This window comes from Halyomorpha halys, unplaced genomic scaffold (genome assembly GCF_000696795.3).
Source record: "Halyomorpha halys isolate HHAL.00 unplaced genomic scaffold, Hhal_1.1 Scaffold655.1, whole genome shotgun sequence".
Taxonomy (NCBI): domain Eukaryota; kingdom Metazoa; phylum Arthropoda; class Insecta; order Hemiptera; family Pentatomidae; genus Halyomorpha; species Halyomorpha halys.
The window spans coordinates 20,833-36,829 of record NW_027105601.1 but is presented as its reverse complement, the minus strand read 5'-3'; the positions used below and the strand labels follow the sequence as shown (position 1 = coordinate 36,829).

Here is a 15,997-nt window from a genome sequence, read left to right as displayed (position 1 = left end):
AAATGTTTAAGATTATAAATTAATTTTTTTTTTAAAGTCAATTATTGTAATAACTAATAAAACACTGCTATAATTTTTATAAAATTATGGTTTCATTCGAATTTTCCGTGCTGAAATGTCAACCTGGACGACCAAGCCTTTGCCTCCTCCCTATCCCTCCCAATTTTGATCCTTTGTACTTGCACCAGTAAACCTGTCCTCATTTGTGGAGCTAAGTCTTCTGATGTATTTGGTTATTGTCTGATTATCTCTATATCTTTTCAATGCAATACTAATTTCAAGTCAGTTGAAAAATAATGTATATAAATAATTGCGAGCATAAATAGAAAACATGTAAAAATTTCAAATATATAGCCCTCGCAATTATTTATATTTACATTATTTCAATTGCCTTTAACATAGACAATAACCAAATGAGGACAGCTTTACTGGTGCAAAGTTATCTACAGTCACATTTTCAGAAATGACAAGAATAATCATCACAACTGGTATTTGGTTCATAATCACAGATTTATCTAGTTCAAATCATAATCGCAGATGTATTTCACAAGTGCGTACCCAGGATCAAAATTGGGTTGTAGGGAGGAGGTAAAGGCTTGGTCCTCCAGGTTGTGACATTTCAGCACTGAAAATACGAATGAAACCATAATTTTATGGAAATTATACCAGTTTTATTAGTTATTACAATAATTGACTTGAAAAAAAAATTACTTTTTATTAAATAAATAATTTGTTTTCACTCCTAGGGAGAGGCAGCTGCTCCTCCCCGCTCCCCCCTGGGTACGCCTATGGTAGTTCAAATTCTAATTTGAACTACAATAAGATCACACTTACCTTTATACTTCGAAAAGCAATCTAATATTACTAATTTAAGACAAGCTGTTTGACGGATGATAACAGGAGGAGAAACAAAATATCATAAATCTACGATTATTTTTCATTGAATTATAAGCCATAAATAAAAAAAGTAACATATAATGTTATTCCAGGCTATGGTTCATTTACGTAACAATACATGTTCATATAAGCAATAAGTCCTGATACGCTAAGAATTTTACTGGCTGTATCCCATTTCGGGTAATTCTTCGTTTGTGAACAACTCCATTCACTTCAATGTGTGATTGAAATGTAAACAAGTTTTTTGTTGTGGCCTGTAAAATTCTTATACTGTGAAAAGTTTCTAAGGGTTCAAGTGCAATATAATATCAATTTTACTTAGTTTTGATGACTTGGAGATTAGTCGCAGATATCATATTGCATTCTTCACCTCACGTAAAAAAAAGTTATATTAAAATTTTATTTCATGGGTAATTCTGCCAAAATACTATCGACTCCAAATAAATTTAAAAAGAGGAAGACACTAATAATATTTTAAATCAAATAGTAACTTATATTAAGAATAATATGTAAAAACATTTTAAAATTATATAATTCATGTTGTTATGAGATATAGATGAGGACTATTGTACAGAAATGATTATTATGTTGCAGTGTAGGAGAGAGCGATGCGGTCCGAGCTGGGAGCCGAGTGGAGGCCGCGCAGGGCAGCCCGGCGACCGCCACCGACCGACGCCGAGCTCACGGACTCTTCATCGGTATGTGTATTATAGTAGTAGTTAATGTTAGCTTGTATCTCTATTTCTTTGAGAGAGAGATAAATGCTGGAACATATTTTAAAACGAACATTCGGCCACTATGTATCTATCAAACATTCAATAGTTCCTAGTATAGAGTAGATTCTGAGTTACATAAATGCCAGCATTGAACAGAGTGTAAGAAAAAGAAGGTTAAGTTAAACTTCACTTTATTTGAAGGGAGGAGAAACAGTGACTAAGTCATAATATGTACAACTACTATCTCCTAGAGGGTCCTTTGCCTACTATAGAATCTAAAATAATTCTTATCTCTAACCTAAGGAGATATTTATTTCCAATATGAGAAGGTGGGGGAAGGATAGGAACTGCTGGAGGTGGAGGAGATTGGAAAGTTAGGACAAAGGCAAGCAACAGACAAAAGGCTTCTCCTGGAACAGTAAATCAATGTAATAGTTATATGGAGTTTTTTTTTTATAAGAATGGAAGTCACAATTTCCCAGCTGAGGCTGTAAAATAAAATAAAACATAGCCTTGTATTGAGAATTCAAGGGGGTGTACTTGCCAGTTACTAAACATACTTTATCCCACCATATTCATAAATGCCAAGCATTAACTGTTTTTACTTCCTTACTGTGATATAAACATTTAAAATATTTATTTATACGTTTATTTTATTAAAATATAGGCATTTATACAGTTGCCATATGACTGTTTATTAAATGCCACCCAGGCCTTGTCTGTCTCCCGCTTACATCTGAAGAAGGCCCTTCCTCAAAGAAATGCTTAGAAATTACATAAAAACATAATTTTCTGTTATATTTTAGGACTTGATAATATTTCAGTAAAGGCCAGATTTTTATTAAAAATTAATCTTTACTATTGTTTTAATAATCAATTTAATAAATAATTTTTTGCATTCTTTTCATTATAATAAACTTGGCACACATTAGAAAAAATACTAAGCAATTACAAGTGGTTTATTACTAGAAAATGAGAGTGAGAGATATTTTTGGACTAATGTAACTTAACTTGTAACATATAAAACATTCTTATATTTAAAACAAACTTATAACATCTAAAACATATCTTTTACCAAGATTACATCATCATAATTAAAAGAAAAAGATTTTCATATGAATTATCTCCCAATTTAATTCAAGAAATAACCTGTCTTAATATATTTTTGGCTAGTTCAATGCTAGTCCCAGCTACTTAATCTATGATTTAATTTTTATCCAACATATAGATTAAAAAAGCTCTTTCTACAATAATAAAATAAGACAAGGTCTTAACTTCAATTGCAGAACCCTTAGTATTGATCAGAAACAAAAGTTCTTAACCTGAAAAAGTAGCACAGAGAAAAGGGAAATTTTCTCTTCCTAAATAACAACTGAGAAAATAAAAATCCTGCTGGGTCTAAAATATACCTGTACTCTTGAGTAACTGTGATAAATGTTTTTTAATACTTCGCTAAGCAAAAATTATAATTAAACTTAAATTAAGCAATATATTATTAAATGAATAAGTTAAAACTCAATTGTAATTACATTTTTTATTCATTTAAATAAAATTCGTACATCAAACTTCTTTTGTTTTATTATTTTTTAAATCTGATGAAAACTCAAAACTTAATTATATGGTCCAGTGGTAAAATCACTAATAAAGTAATCAAGGAGGATATAGTTTGGAAATGTTTCAATCTGTGACATTTGGTTAATAATTACTGAGATATCCTGTCAATCCTATGTGACAGAGGATTAGACAACACAATTATATAAGTATACATGTCATGCTTCCCATATTCCCTTTTAAATATGAACTGCAAATTAAAAATGGTGGGCATCTAAGGGAAAGTATATTTACAATATGAATACCACAAATTATGTGGTCAACCTAATTTTTTTATCAACTTCCAAACTGTGTAACACCTGTGCTTGGTCATTACTGTGATATGCTGTTCCACTTGCATCTAATACCAACTGCTTGCCAACAAGTAGTACAAATTTGGTATGGAACATCTTTGTCTAATTAAAAGAAGAGGGGGGTACATAAACAATAATTTTTGATGTTGCTTATGTTTCATTCCATTAAATGTGGAATTAGTGTAATTCTTTATTGTTCTGAAAATGGTGTTTTAAATCAAATTTTTCTTTTAAAAAATGTTATTTCATTTCTCACTCTCTCCACTAACTTATAAAAATATTTAAATGTAAAATAATTTCATAAAAAAAAAAACATATAAGCTTTACATAGTGCTTCAATTTTGTTTTGGAGATTTTTTAAAATTTTTAATCTTTAAAAATATTCTGATTCTACAATAGAGACCATGTTTCAATGGAAGTGGAAATGAGTTAAAGTTAAACTTAAATGAATTTTAATATTAATAATAATAATATTTCAGGTGAGTGAAGAATGGTGTGGTGGTCGAAGAGGAAGGAGGCGGCGACCTGCACTAAATGCACGAGAGAGAAATATAAGACGGCTGGAGTCTAATGAAAGGGAACGAATGCGCATGCACAGTCTGAATGATGCCTTCCAGGTAAACAAGTCAGATTTATTTATAAATTGTTTATTTTATAAGAATTATATCTTATATTTAAAAATAGTTAGTTAAAAATTCTCATTAGTCAGTCAGTAGCTATTATACTTATCCTCTCTTCTTCTTAATATGATCTTTTTGAACTGATCAGTATAATGTGTATAGGGATGGTCAATCAGAATGACAGTCGTCACTCAAAATCCAGGATCTTGTGCTATGCCTCTTTTTATTTGTAATTAACTTTGAGCTATGTTAGCAATTATTTTAGCATTTGCCTGCAGGAATAAAGTAAAATGCACAATATTAATGAAGCACTCTCTGGCTTCTCCACTTTTTCAGTGACCCTTCCATTTTCTCAGTACCCCCTCCATTTTAAATTTTGATTGATTGAATTTAAAATTTTCTTGTTAATCTAACAGTATTACACAATCAATCTGAACATTTGTCTTTTTCTTTTTTGGTTTTATATAAAATTATCAACTCAACTAGGACTTATGCTAGTAGCATCTCATAATTTCTTTTTAGTTCCTCTTCCTTCTGAAACAGTGGTTCCAACCCACAGAAGTCTATAAACCACTAAGCTAAAAATTTAACCACGTGCTGACTAGTGCCAATTCCAACTTAAGGCAAAGGAGACCCTTCTGAGAAATACTTTGAAGTTAGGTTGTTTAAAAGAGCATTTAGGGAAACTTTTATAGTGTATTTACATGTTAGACCTTTCAACTAACACTCTAACAACCACTCCTGTGGTTAATTTCTTGAGTGGATATTCCTGACTTAATGTGAAGTGTAAAACAATTTGGTTTGAATATACTTTTTAGCAATCTTTCACTAAAAATGTTTTGTCAGGTATTTATAACAAAAATGGTTATTGATTTCAGTCTCTCCGAGAGGTGATACCACACGTGAAAAAAGAGAGGCGATTGTCTAAAATAGAAACATTAACGCTAGCCAAGAACTATATTATGGCCTTAACAAATGTCATCTGTGACATGCGTGGTGAGAGCTGTCCATACAGCCAGAATGCCGAGGCACAGGAGGAGAAACCTATCAATGAAGACTAAACCCCATCCCAATCATTAAACTTGGCCAACAAATATTGATATATTTTATGCATTAGATAATGCTTGTAGAGCCTAACTAATTTATGTAACTAGAATTTATAAATTTTATTAAATGAGGTTAAATATAGGTATTTTGTGAAATATAAAAATAATTAGCTGCAAAGTTGTGAGTGTTTACTATATGAATTGTTACAATGGTGATTTTCCCACACATTTAATATAGCTTATAGCTTCATCAACTTTTGATATTTTATATTATTTAAAAATCTTATACTCCAAATTAACTTTAGTTGAAGTTATAAGAGGTAAAGGAAAATTTGAACTATTAACAAAAGCATTTGTGATAAACATTCTGTTTTAAAAAACAAAAACAAATTATAATGATGTCAAATGATTTGTTTTAATCTCTACTTTTAGTTACTGTTGTTATATATTTGTTTTGAGTCACACTCATCTTAAAATTATCGAATTTCCTTCAAAAAGAATATTTCCTTATAGTTAGTTAAATGTTACTAGAATTCTTTTTAGAACTTCACTATTGGTATTAACCGTTTTTAACAATGGCTGTGTAAATAAAAAGCTTACTCAATGACAAACTAAAATCATTGAGTAATATTGTAGTTATATGTACGTATGAAATAATGTTTTAACTTCTAAATGTAAATTATGTATGCTTTCTTGAAAGCAGTTTTGCGGTGTGTATGATAGATTTAGTTTTCATGTTATTTTAATATGTTCTAAGATATCATATGACATTCAATAGGTATCCTTACCATTCTCTTTATTAGGTTTCAAATTTATTTATTAAATATAGTTTAAGCAATCTGTAGATTTTATTTGTTTTACAGATCATTATAAGAAAAGAGTTGTGCTAATATTAATAACTCGGTAGGCAGAGATTAAATAGTCTGATAAATTAAAACTTATGAAACCATAGTTAAAGAAATGAACCTTTCGTACAGTATATAATTAAACAAATTAGCTCAGATTTTTACATTATGTTGTTTTTGTTATTTAACTACAACAATATCCATGCACAAACATTTTCAATTTCTCTATATTTTACATTTATTTGTTCAAAAATATTTTAACTTAAACATTAAATGTGCTTGTCCAACTTGAAAATAAATAAATTTTGAAATGAGACAGAAATATTGAACTAATGTTTGAACAGAGGATGACAGAACTCACAAATCCAGTATATGATAAAAAGTAAATGTATTATACGCTCAATACGATACTAACATAACTTGAAAATCTAACTTTAGGGTTAAATGGATTTCAAATTTTTTATTTTATATTAGCTGTATACCTGCATTGAATTTGGGCTATAGATACCTGATTCGTACAAATGATTACTACATAGGCCAAGATAATCTAAAATTCAATACTCCATATTTTTTGGTAATAATGACCTAATTTAGACGATTTTTGTTTTTCTAATAGAGAATTTAACTAGTTTTTGAATGAGCAGCCATAATGTTCCAGAATGTATAGTTGCCAGGTTATTCTAAAGATTATACTCTGAAGAGTAATTCTTGAAATTCACACATTCAAATGAGCAAACTCTTCAGATTTATATACCAGTAATGATTAAAACTAATTTTCGGTTACTGTTCAATTATATTATAAAATTGGAGTAGATGGTCGGGGGTGCAGTCAGTAAGAAGAACATAATAAACAAAAATTATTTATTTATAATCTTAAAATTCTTTCTTGAGACTGGCAATTTTTTACTAAATAATTCAAAAACACTATCCAAATTATAGTCTCAAAACATTTATTTCATTTACACGTCCAACGTTTCGGCCAATTCGGCCATCTTCAGGGACAATCTACTTAATTTACTATGAGACATATCATTTAACCATTTTAAAAAACTCCATACAGGCTATTCTGCCCTGATGGTCAGGGGTGCAGTCAGTAAGAAGAACACAATAAACAAAAATTATTTATTCTTACCGACATTTCGACCTGAGTTTCAGGTCTTCATCAGGGCTATAGAACAAAAGAGATAACAACCATCATGTAGAGAAACATAAAATTGAAAAGAAATAGTATACTAACAAACTTGGAATTATATAAAATATTGAGTTGAATAATACAAAATAGTTGAAGATAACCATGGAATTAGACAGTAGCAGATTGATAACAGTGAAAGATGAAATATAATATTATGTAGGTAAGAAGATATGTATAATATAAAATTTGTAAGTAGAGTCTAAAAAACTGAAAACAATTTGAATCTACATATTGAACAATATGACAGAAAATGAAATATATGATAAAATGGGTAAGTGACTTATATATGAATACCAGTGTGAATATTAACATATATATATATATATATATATATATATGGAATACTTGTGCTGGGTTATGGTCTTTAAGTAAATGTTTTGTTTCGCCAATGTAAGATGCATTACAATTAGAAGTGAAACAGGGGATACAGTACACAATTTCTTATATTATTCATTTCCCATCCTCCATATTTCTTCTTTTATTTTACCTTGTCCTTTTTTTAAAAATATTGTTTTTAACATATGCTTTAATGTTTATTTAACAAAAAAAATATTTTTTTTGTAGTCATCTATATAACTTTCTTGCCCATTATATCACATTTCCATTACTTATATATATGTTAATATTCACACGGGTATTCATATATAAGTAACTTACCCATTTTATCATAGATTTCATTTTCTCTCATATTGTTCAATATGTAGATTCAAATTGTTTTCAATCAATCTGCTACTGTCTAATTCCATGGTTATCTTCAACTATTTTGTATTATTCAACTCAATATTTTGTATAATTCCAAATTTGTTCGTATATCTAACAAATTTCTTTTCAATTTTATGTTTCTCTAAATGGTGGTATTATCTATTTTCTTGTATAGCCCTGATGAAGACCTGAAACTCAGGTCGAAACATTGGCATGAATAAATAATTTATGTTTTTCTTATTTGACCGCACCCCCTGACCATCTTCTCCGACTATTAATCTACGGTTAACTATCTACACCTCACTAGATTATAAAATTTTTATTCATTATAATGTATTTTTTATTTATGTTTTTAAGCAGAAATGAGTTTTAATATAAAATCAAAAATATTTGAAATCCATTTTTGTAAAGATTAGATCTTAAGTTATGTTCATATTGTGTTGTTATTTTTTTTTTAACAGTTATGTTTCCAATCAAATACTTTTAGGATAATCCTACTGGTCCCTGGATTTGCCAAAGAAATAACTACACATAGGTACACCTACCGACTGTCAGAGGGACACTTCAGGAATAATCAGGAATCAAAATTACAACAAATTTCAAAGTCACTTCAGTAGATTATAAGTAAAATGGTGCTTATTATTATTTTTAAATTAGTGAAATATTATATTAGGTAATCTTAACAAATTTACAATTTGCAGCAGTATGATCTTTCTAATTCAAATTGTTATTCTTTATCATATCTCAGCAAAACAAGCCTTGACCAAATTGAAATGGGAAGTAAAACATGAAACTGAACTTCATTTTTCACTTGGGCATTTTAGAACTTTTGTTGAGGATGTATACTGAACGAAAGTTTCAAATCATGTTAAACCTGAAAAATTATATAATGAATGAAAAATATGTATATATATGTATGTGTTTTTATTTATAAATTGTTCATAAACAATTTTATAATCTGAGATTTAAAGTAGCACATGTCCCAGTAAATCTATATGTTTTCTAGTTTATCTCAAATTATAACATAGCTGAGCCAAATTTTTAGAAATACTTTAGCCAATATTATTCCTTTTATAGGCATGGTTAATTTTAATCAAAAATGAAATGATAAATGATTGTAGAAACGTTGTTTTAGCAATAGCTAACTAACTCTGAAGGATAAAACTGATAATAGTTCATATTCTGTTCTTGTAACATTGAAATACAATATAAAACAACAAAATAGCTTAATTTATAATATTTTATAAAAATGATTTATAATTAAATATGATGTTTTAAATAATACTTTCAAAATATTTATGATTATTTTTTTAAGTTTTGAGAAGTAATTTTATTTATGTACATATTTATTTTGCATAAACTATTTATATAGAATAATTTAGAAATATAGGAAAGAATTTTTATGAAATTCGATGGTTGAAAAGGTCCATTGTGTAAAGACCATGTTTCCGATGTTTAATAATCAAAAAACATGGAACGATGTAAGATACTAACATGATTTCAGGGAAACTGTTATTTTGTCATTGATGCATATTTATTGTATTTGAGCAGTGCTAGCTTAATAGTTCATGGTACCGCTTAAATTATAAATATTTAGTTATACAGTAAACTCTGTTTAATTGGGATATTTCTATGGAATAGAATATAAACAGGAAAAGTGAATTAAATTTTTATTATATTACTAAAAGACATCTGGTTTGTGAGACTGAGTAATCTAAGCCTTTCTCTTAACAGAATTTCTGAGAATTGATAAGTTACTAAAGAGATGGGAAATAAAATCGGATTTTCCATTGATAACTTTTAAAGTCTTTAAATTGTTGCAAAATTGAAAACATGAAGTCAGTTAGGATATTAGTCCAGTTTAAGCTGATTAAAAAAAACAAAAAAACAATGGAGTGAATGCATCACTCTATCGTGTGCAAAAGCACATTGGACTAAAATAAAAAATAAAAATATATATATATATATCATTTAGTAGCAAACGTGTTGTAGAAAATAAGTTTTATTATTTGATTTGTAAACAGTAGATGGAGAAACTATGACACTGTTGGGAACAAAGAAACAGGCATGTCAACTATAAAAATAATAATCCCTCAGTTCGATTAATATAACGGAATGGAGTCCATTTTATTAATGGAGTTCCATTAATATAATGGATTTCCATCAGGAAATCAGTTTTTAAAGTATTTTAAGAACTTAATGTTGTTATAACATCCATTTCATTGGTACAAAATGGTTTAGCCTAAGATATCCCAAATGAGCAGATCCGACTGTATATGATGTTAAAAATATATGTATAGTTCTAAATTAAAGCTTTATTGTTTGCTGTTTGTTTATCTATTGTTAAACTTTATAAAGTTTTAATCTGCTCCTCATACTAAGACCAAGGAAAACAACATATTGTATAATAATTAAGTGCAAACATGTTCTAAATGAGATTAAGTGGTTTATTAATTTTCAAACATAGATTATATAGTGTAAATGAAAATAATTTGACCTTACGAAAAAAAATTAATAATAATCATTTAATAATAGCTGCAATTTATTGGAACTATAGAGTTAAAAATATAGATTAGATTTTATCTAAATTCAATATATTTTTAAAATATTTAAAATGAATTAAGAAGCTAAGAATCTCTGTACTAGTCATTGCTTAAACATACATGAAAGCACCTTACTATTAGTTCAGAAGAAAATGACAAAAGAAAAAATGAAATAGGGAAAATTATTTTCTTGAAGGGATATGCATGATGGCTGAAAAGGATCAAAATGATCCACATCATAGTTGTGTTTGTCGTAAGCCAGGGATTAAACCCATATTATAGATCTTCATCAGAGCAAAAATTCATATGCAGATGTAAAACTTATCCTTTTCAGATCCTGTTTTGCACTGACAAAGATTTACAATATGTGTGTAAATTTTATTATCAATTCGTTCTTATTTTAATACTATTCATTTAAAACTATATAAATTAGACCCATAATTCATAAATGATTGTTACCACTTGTCATTCAAATTTTATTTAAATACTATTTTTAAAGAAATTAAGAAACAAAAAACCGTTTCTTAAATTAACTGCTAGAGAAGTTGCAAATGTCTTGGTTTAGATTTTGCTATCCTTTCCCATGCCTGACATGTCATATTTTTTTATAATTGTCAGATGGTTTTCTTATTTTTTAATATTCTTGACAGGTGTAAATCAATGTTTATAGAATTTTTTTAATTAAATTAGTTATTAGTGTTGCTAGATGATGAAGATGATTTGTCTATTTGTCTAAGTGATTGGATATTGATGTTATTTGATATAAGATATAATATTAAAGGTGTTTTCTTGTCAATTGGAAAGAAGTTTAGATTCTAATAAATAATATAGCAGTAGAATGTCCATTGCCAGTTTATGCATTTATCAATTTTCCTTAAGTCTGAGTTTTACAGGGAAGGTTGACTATTTATTTTTAGAAGTTTATAGATTAGTTTTAAATTTTAAAAATAGAATTAAAAAATAATATGGTTGAATTTTATTTTTAAATGTCTATGGACTAGTTTTAATTTTAAAAGTACAATTAAAAAGTAACATATTTTAATTGCCAAATTATATATTTATACATATTATGACTAACATTTATGTATCTACAGTATTATTATTTATTATAATCTTTTTCTTTAGACTATAAGTTTACATAAAAGTCCTTTGTCATAATTTAAATAATTACCTAATAGTGGTTATATTTAAAAATGGAAATACTTTAATTTAAAATTATGTTGTTAGATACTTAAACTTTGATCATTCAAAGCCTTAAAATGATTTTTTTTTTCCGTCATAATAATCATGGTTATAAAGTAGTAATCTATTTTAGGCTAGGTGCACATTGGGACATAAGCAATACAGAGATGTGCACTATCGAGCATGAACATTTCTGTGAAACTTGTAATAGAAGGGAAAAGCGCATCTTTCAAGGCTGTTGTAGCTGAGCTAGTTGTGATAATGGTGTCCCCCAGAATAAAAACTCGACCCTCCCTCTATGATTATAATGGGTTGGTTACTTCTGCAATAACTCTCCCCCATCCCCTGTTCATCAGAAATGATGAGGTAGGGGGTAAACAACAAAAATTCTTATATCTCAATTTGAACTGTTCCCTACCATTATGTGTTCTACAGAAACTTTTCATGATTTTTACTACACAATCCTGTGTCATCTATCTCTTAATGTGCGCTTAGCCTTACTGTTCAGTGGACATGTGTTCATAAATTTTGAGAAAAAAAAAATTATAAATATTTCATTAATTTGGAAAAATAATTTTAAATGGAGAAATTATTTTTGGCATGGAGAATCTTCAATATTTTAGTACTACATACTTCAGATATTATTTATGTAACTAAATAACCCAATACCTGACATTTTGAACATTCTATGGAACATGTATCATATCACAAAGGCCTGAGTCTAAAGAATAATGAATTCAACTAGAGCCAGTTTATGAAGAGTCAATTGATAATGAATTTCAACTACCAAAATGATTTATGCTATTCATATTTTCATTTCTTTCCACTTAGGAATTCTCTCTGTTCTAATTACAAAATATCATCTTAAAAACATAAATCCTGATTCTTGTAATGATTATTGAATCATGTTTGTATCATGTGCCAAAATATAATGTGGTTGTGAATCAATTTAATTATAGTAATTTTCTATTCAATTGTCTTTAAACTCAAGCCTTTTTTTAAAAAAATCTCACTATCATAATTGTAAACTATTATATTTTTGTGATACTATTTTATTTTTCTAGTTAATTAAAAAAACATATATTAACATTCCATTAAGTACTTCAATTTTAGGTTAGTCAGAAGTATATTTAAATAAATAAATGTTTATTTTTGGAAAAATGTAATGATTAGTATTATAAATTACATATATCCAAATAGCTCATATAAATATCCATAGTTAAATATGTTATGTGTGTATGTACAATGTAAGTATTTTGTGATTCCATTAATAATAATCTTATTCTAGGGTTAGTAAACCCTGTTGTACATTTTAAGGTGTTTGCCTATTATAGGAGCTTTGGCAATTACACAGAACTGATTAAGATTGTGTTTTTTTCCCCCTTCCCTTTCCTTCATTGCTAAACAATGATAAACTAAACTAGTAATTAAGATTTTATTGTTGACTTTAGACTCAATGTGAGGAAAAGATAATAATAATATTGCAAAGGTAAGAATTTATAAAAAAAATATAACAAAATATTCATCTTCTTTCAAACAAATTATATTTATCTTCTTTTATCATTATTTGTTATTTTCTTAATTTCTTGTTATATTGTGTGCTTGTTTTTTTCACTATCTTATGGTTGTTATCTTGTTTTTAGCCCAGATGAAGGCCTGAAATTTAGGCCAAAATTTTAGCATGAATTAAATAATTTTTACCTATTTGTGTTTATTATTACTCTACTGACCGCACCTCTGACCATCTTTTCCTAAACTAGTAATTGCAACATATTGACATTTTCTTTATTTTTAGTAAACTCTAAAGAAGAGACATAGTGGTATTCACAAAATTGTACAATTTCTATGCTAAATGTATAAAATTTAACAATTTTTGTTGTTAATAAAACATTAAAAAAAGAGGCGGAAAGACCAAACTTGCTATGGCAGCTTTTGTGAGTTCAGCCTGTTATTTTTATTTGTTCTAAAGATCCCTTGAAAACGATCTACTACTCTAAAATAATAAGAAGCAAGGAATAAATCAGAGCACCTGAATCAGAGCCAAAGTAGTAATCACTTCCAGGGTCCTGTTTCATAATGAAAGCTAATAGTACAAGTGTAGAAACTTGTGTGGTAACAATACTAATACTTTTTTTTTCTTGATAGGGATGACTATTAGTGAAATTACAGGAATTAAAAATACTAAAGTACAAGTTACTATTGTACAAGTCAGTGTAATTGAATTAAGATAAATCTACAAGACTAATGGTATTAGTTTGTACTTTCATTAGTGCTAAATAAAACAAGATACAAACAATTTAAGATGTGACAAGAAAATTAGAATACATGTACTATGAGAGTAAAATATTACACAATTTTTTTTGTTTAAAAGTTGGTTATCATTAAACAGTTTTTTTTTTACTATTCAGAGCTTTTATTGACTGCCACCCAGACTATCTTTCTACAGTCTACTTCTTACAGTCAACTATCTTCTTCCAATATAAAATAATATTCATATATTTTTTTATATTAGCTATATATTGGCATTATTTTTAGGGGTTTAAATTCTCAAAATATGTGAGTATCATATATTACTTGTCCACACATCTTATTTTTAAAAAAATTTAAAATACACGTTTTTTATGTTTTTGGTAAGAGGTACTTTTTTTATTTCTAGCAAGTTTTGTATTGTTTCTTCAATATTAGTACCATACATCAGGCCATTTGAAAGAACAATCCACCTCTTTAACCATTTAACTGCTACAACTACATATATGCAGGATGTGTTTAAGGTCGGGAAATCGAAACAATGTATTAATATTGTTACGGCGGGTAGGGGTTCGAAAGGAACCTTTACTAGCCCAACCGTGAAAAGGAAAGAATAGTCGAATTTTGTTATTTTTGTATTTTTAAAAAAGTAAACATAATAAGAATAGAAAAACAAAATATACAAACTAGAAAAAAAAGAAAGATTAAAACTATTACAAAACTAAATTAATTGAACAAAAGATTTAAAAAAGTCTTATTTCACCGGTGATTGGTGGGGCCCTGGTAGTGGTTGTTCTGAGTGGACATTCTCGTGGAAGTAGATCGACAAAGGGGACGTACGTCCGCCCGCCTTGTCCTCTTGGAGGATGAGTTGAAGAAGTCCGCCCGCCGTGGCTAAGATGGCCAGAATACTGGTAACTACGAGTGCGTAGTGAGGAGAAAATGAAGAAGATATGTGTATACAGTGTGAGACGTTAAGAAGTTGTCTGTCTATTTTCAATATAAAAAACAATAGAGAGTAGTTGTTTTGTTTTTTGACTTAATAAAAATCACATGTTCCAACCATCGATCCGTGGACCATATGTTGGCCGCAACAAATATAATAATGTTTTTTACATGATATAGTGATTTATTTGTTTTTATCTTTTGTTAAAATTAAAAATTCATTTGAAGTAAAAAAAAAATCATTATAAAATAAATAAACTTTTTTTTTTTTTAAATATAGTTTTTAACTTCATCAGTAGTGTGTCTAAGTCCATCTGTCTAAAGAAATATTGACGAAAAGCTGCTAAAAAATCAACTCCTACTTATGGTGTTAATGGGTTAATTAAAGATGTAGCTAAGGTATTTGAAGTGAGTGAAGTTCTTTTTGTTATCCCTAAATTGATTTATGTTCTGGTGGAGATGTTCACAAGTCTCTTGGAATCAGAAAGTACTTGTACTAAAAATTCCTCTTAAATGGGCTTTCAAACTTTGTACTTATAGATAGAGCCAATTTGAGAAGATCATATTAAACTTCTTTCATTCCCTAAACTTTTCGTAAAAAGAGAAGAGTGTCCAGGTCCAATCAACCCAACTTTTATGTCCTGAATAAGATTTTTGTGAGAGTGAATTGATGGGTTGCATTGTCTTAGTACCCTGGCATACCTTTAGAGATATCGTAAGAGGAGTTTTCAAAATTTTAAGTGAATTTCTCTTAAAAATCAACAAGCAAACATATTTATCTAGACCAGTTGCTCTTCATTTTAAAATTTCCCTTTGTTCTGTATTTCCATTTGTAAAATCTATAAAAAAACAAAAAAGTAGATGGTTCAGTTTTTTCCATAAGTAAATGGCTCCACAAAGAGTGTAAGAGTTCAATAGTCATGAAAAATAAATAACAAAGAGTTGAAACTAATTTAAATATATTTGAAAAATGTTTCCCAAACCCTCCAAGCCACTTGAATATCCATCTTCCTACCGTCCTATTTCGCTTCTGCCCATTATGGGGAAAATTCTAGAAAAACTCTTATTAAAACGCCTCTATCCAATCCTTGACTCATACCATGTTATTCCTGACCACCAGTTTGGATTTAGAACATCTCATTCTACCATACAAAAGAG

At 28.4% G+C, this 15,997-nt stretch overlaps 1 protein-coding gene across 1 annotated transcript; it reads left to right on the top strand.

Moving 5' to 3' along the window:
- Positions 1-1,491: 1,491 nt before the first annotated feature.
- Positions 1,492-11,466, top strand: LOC106685079 (protein dimmed; the record flags this gene model as incomplete). The annotated part of the gene is given in 3 exon segments (XM_014427567.2): positions 1,492-1,595; positions 3,997-4,134; positions 5,016-11,466. Coding segments are annotated over 3 exon segments (411 nt in total). The 3' UTR covers positions 5,199-11,466.
- Between the last annotated feature and the right edge of the window lie 4,531 nt (positions 11,467-15,997).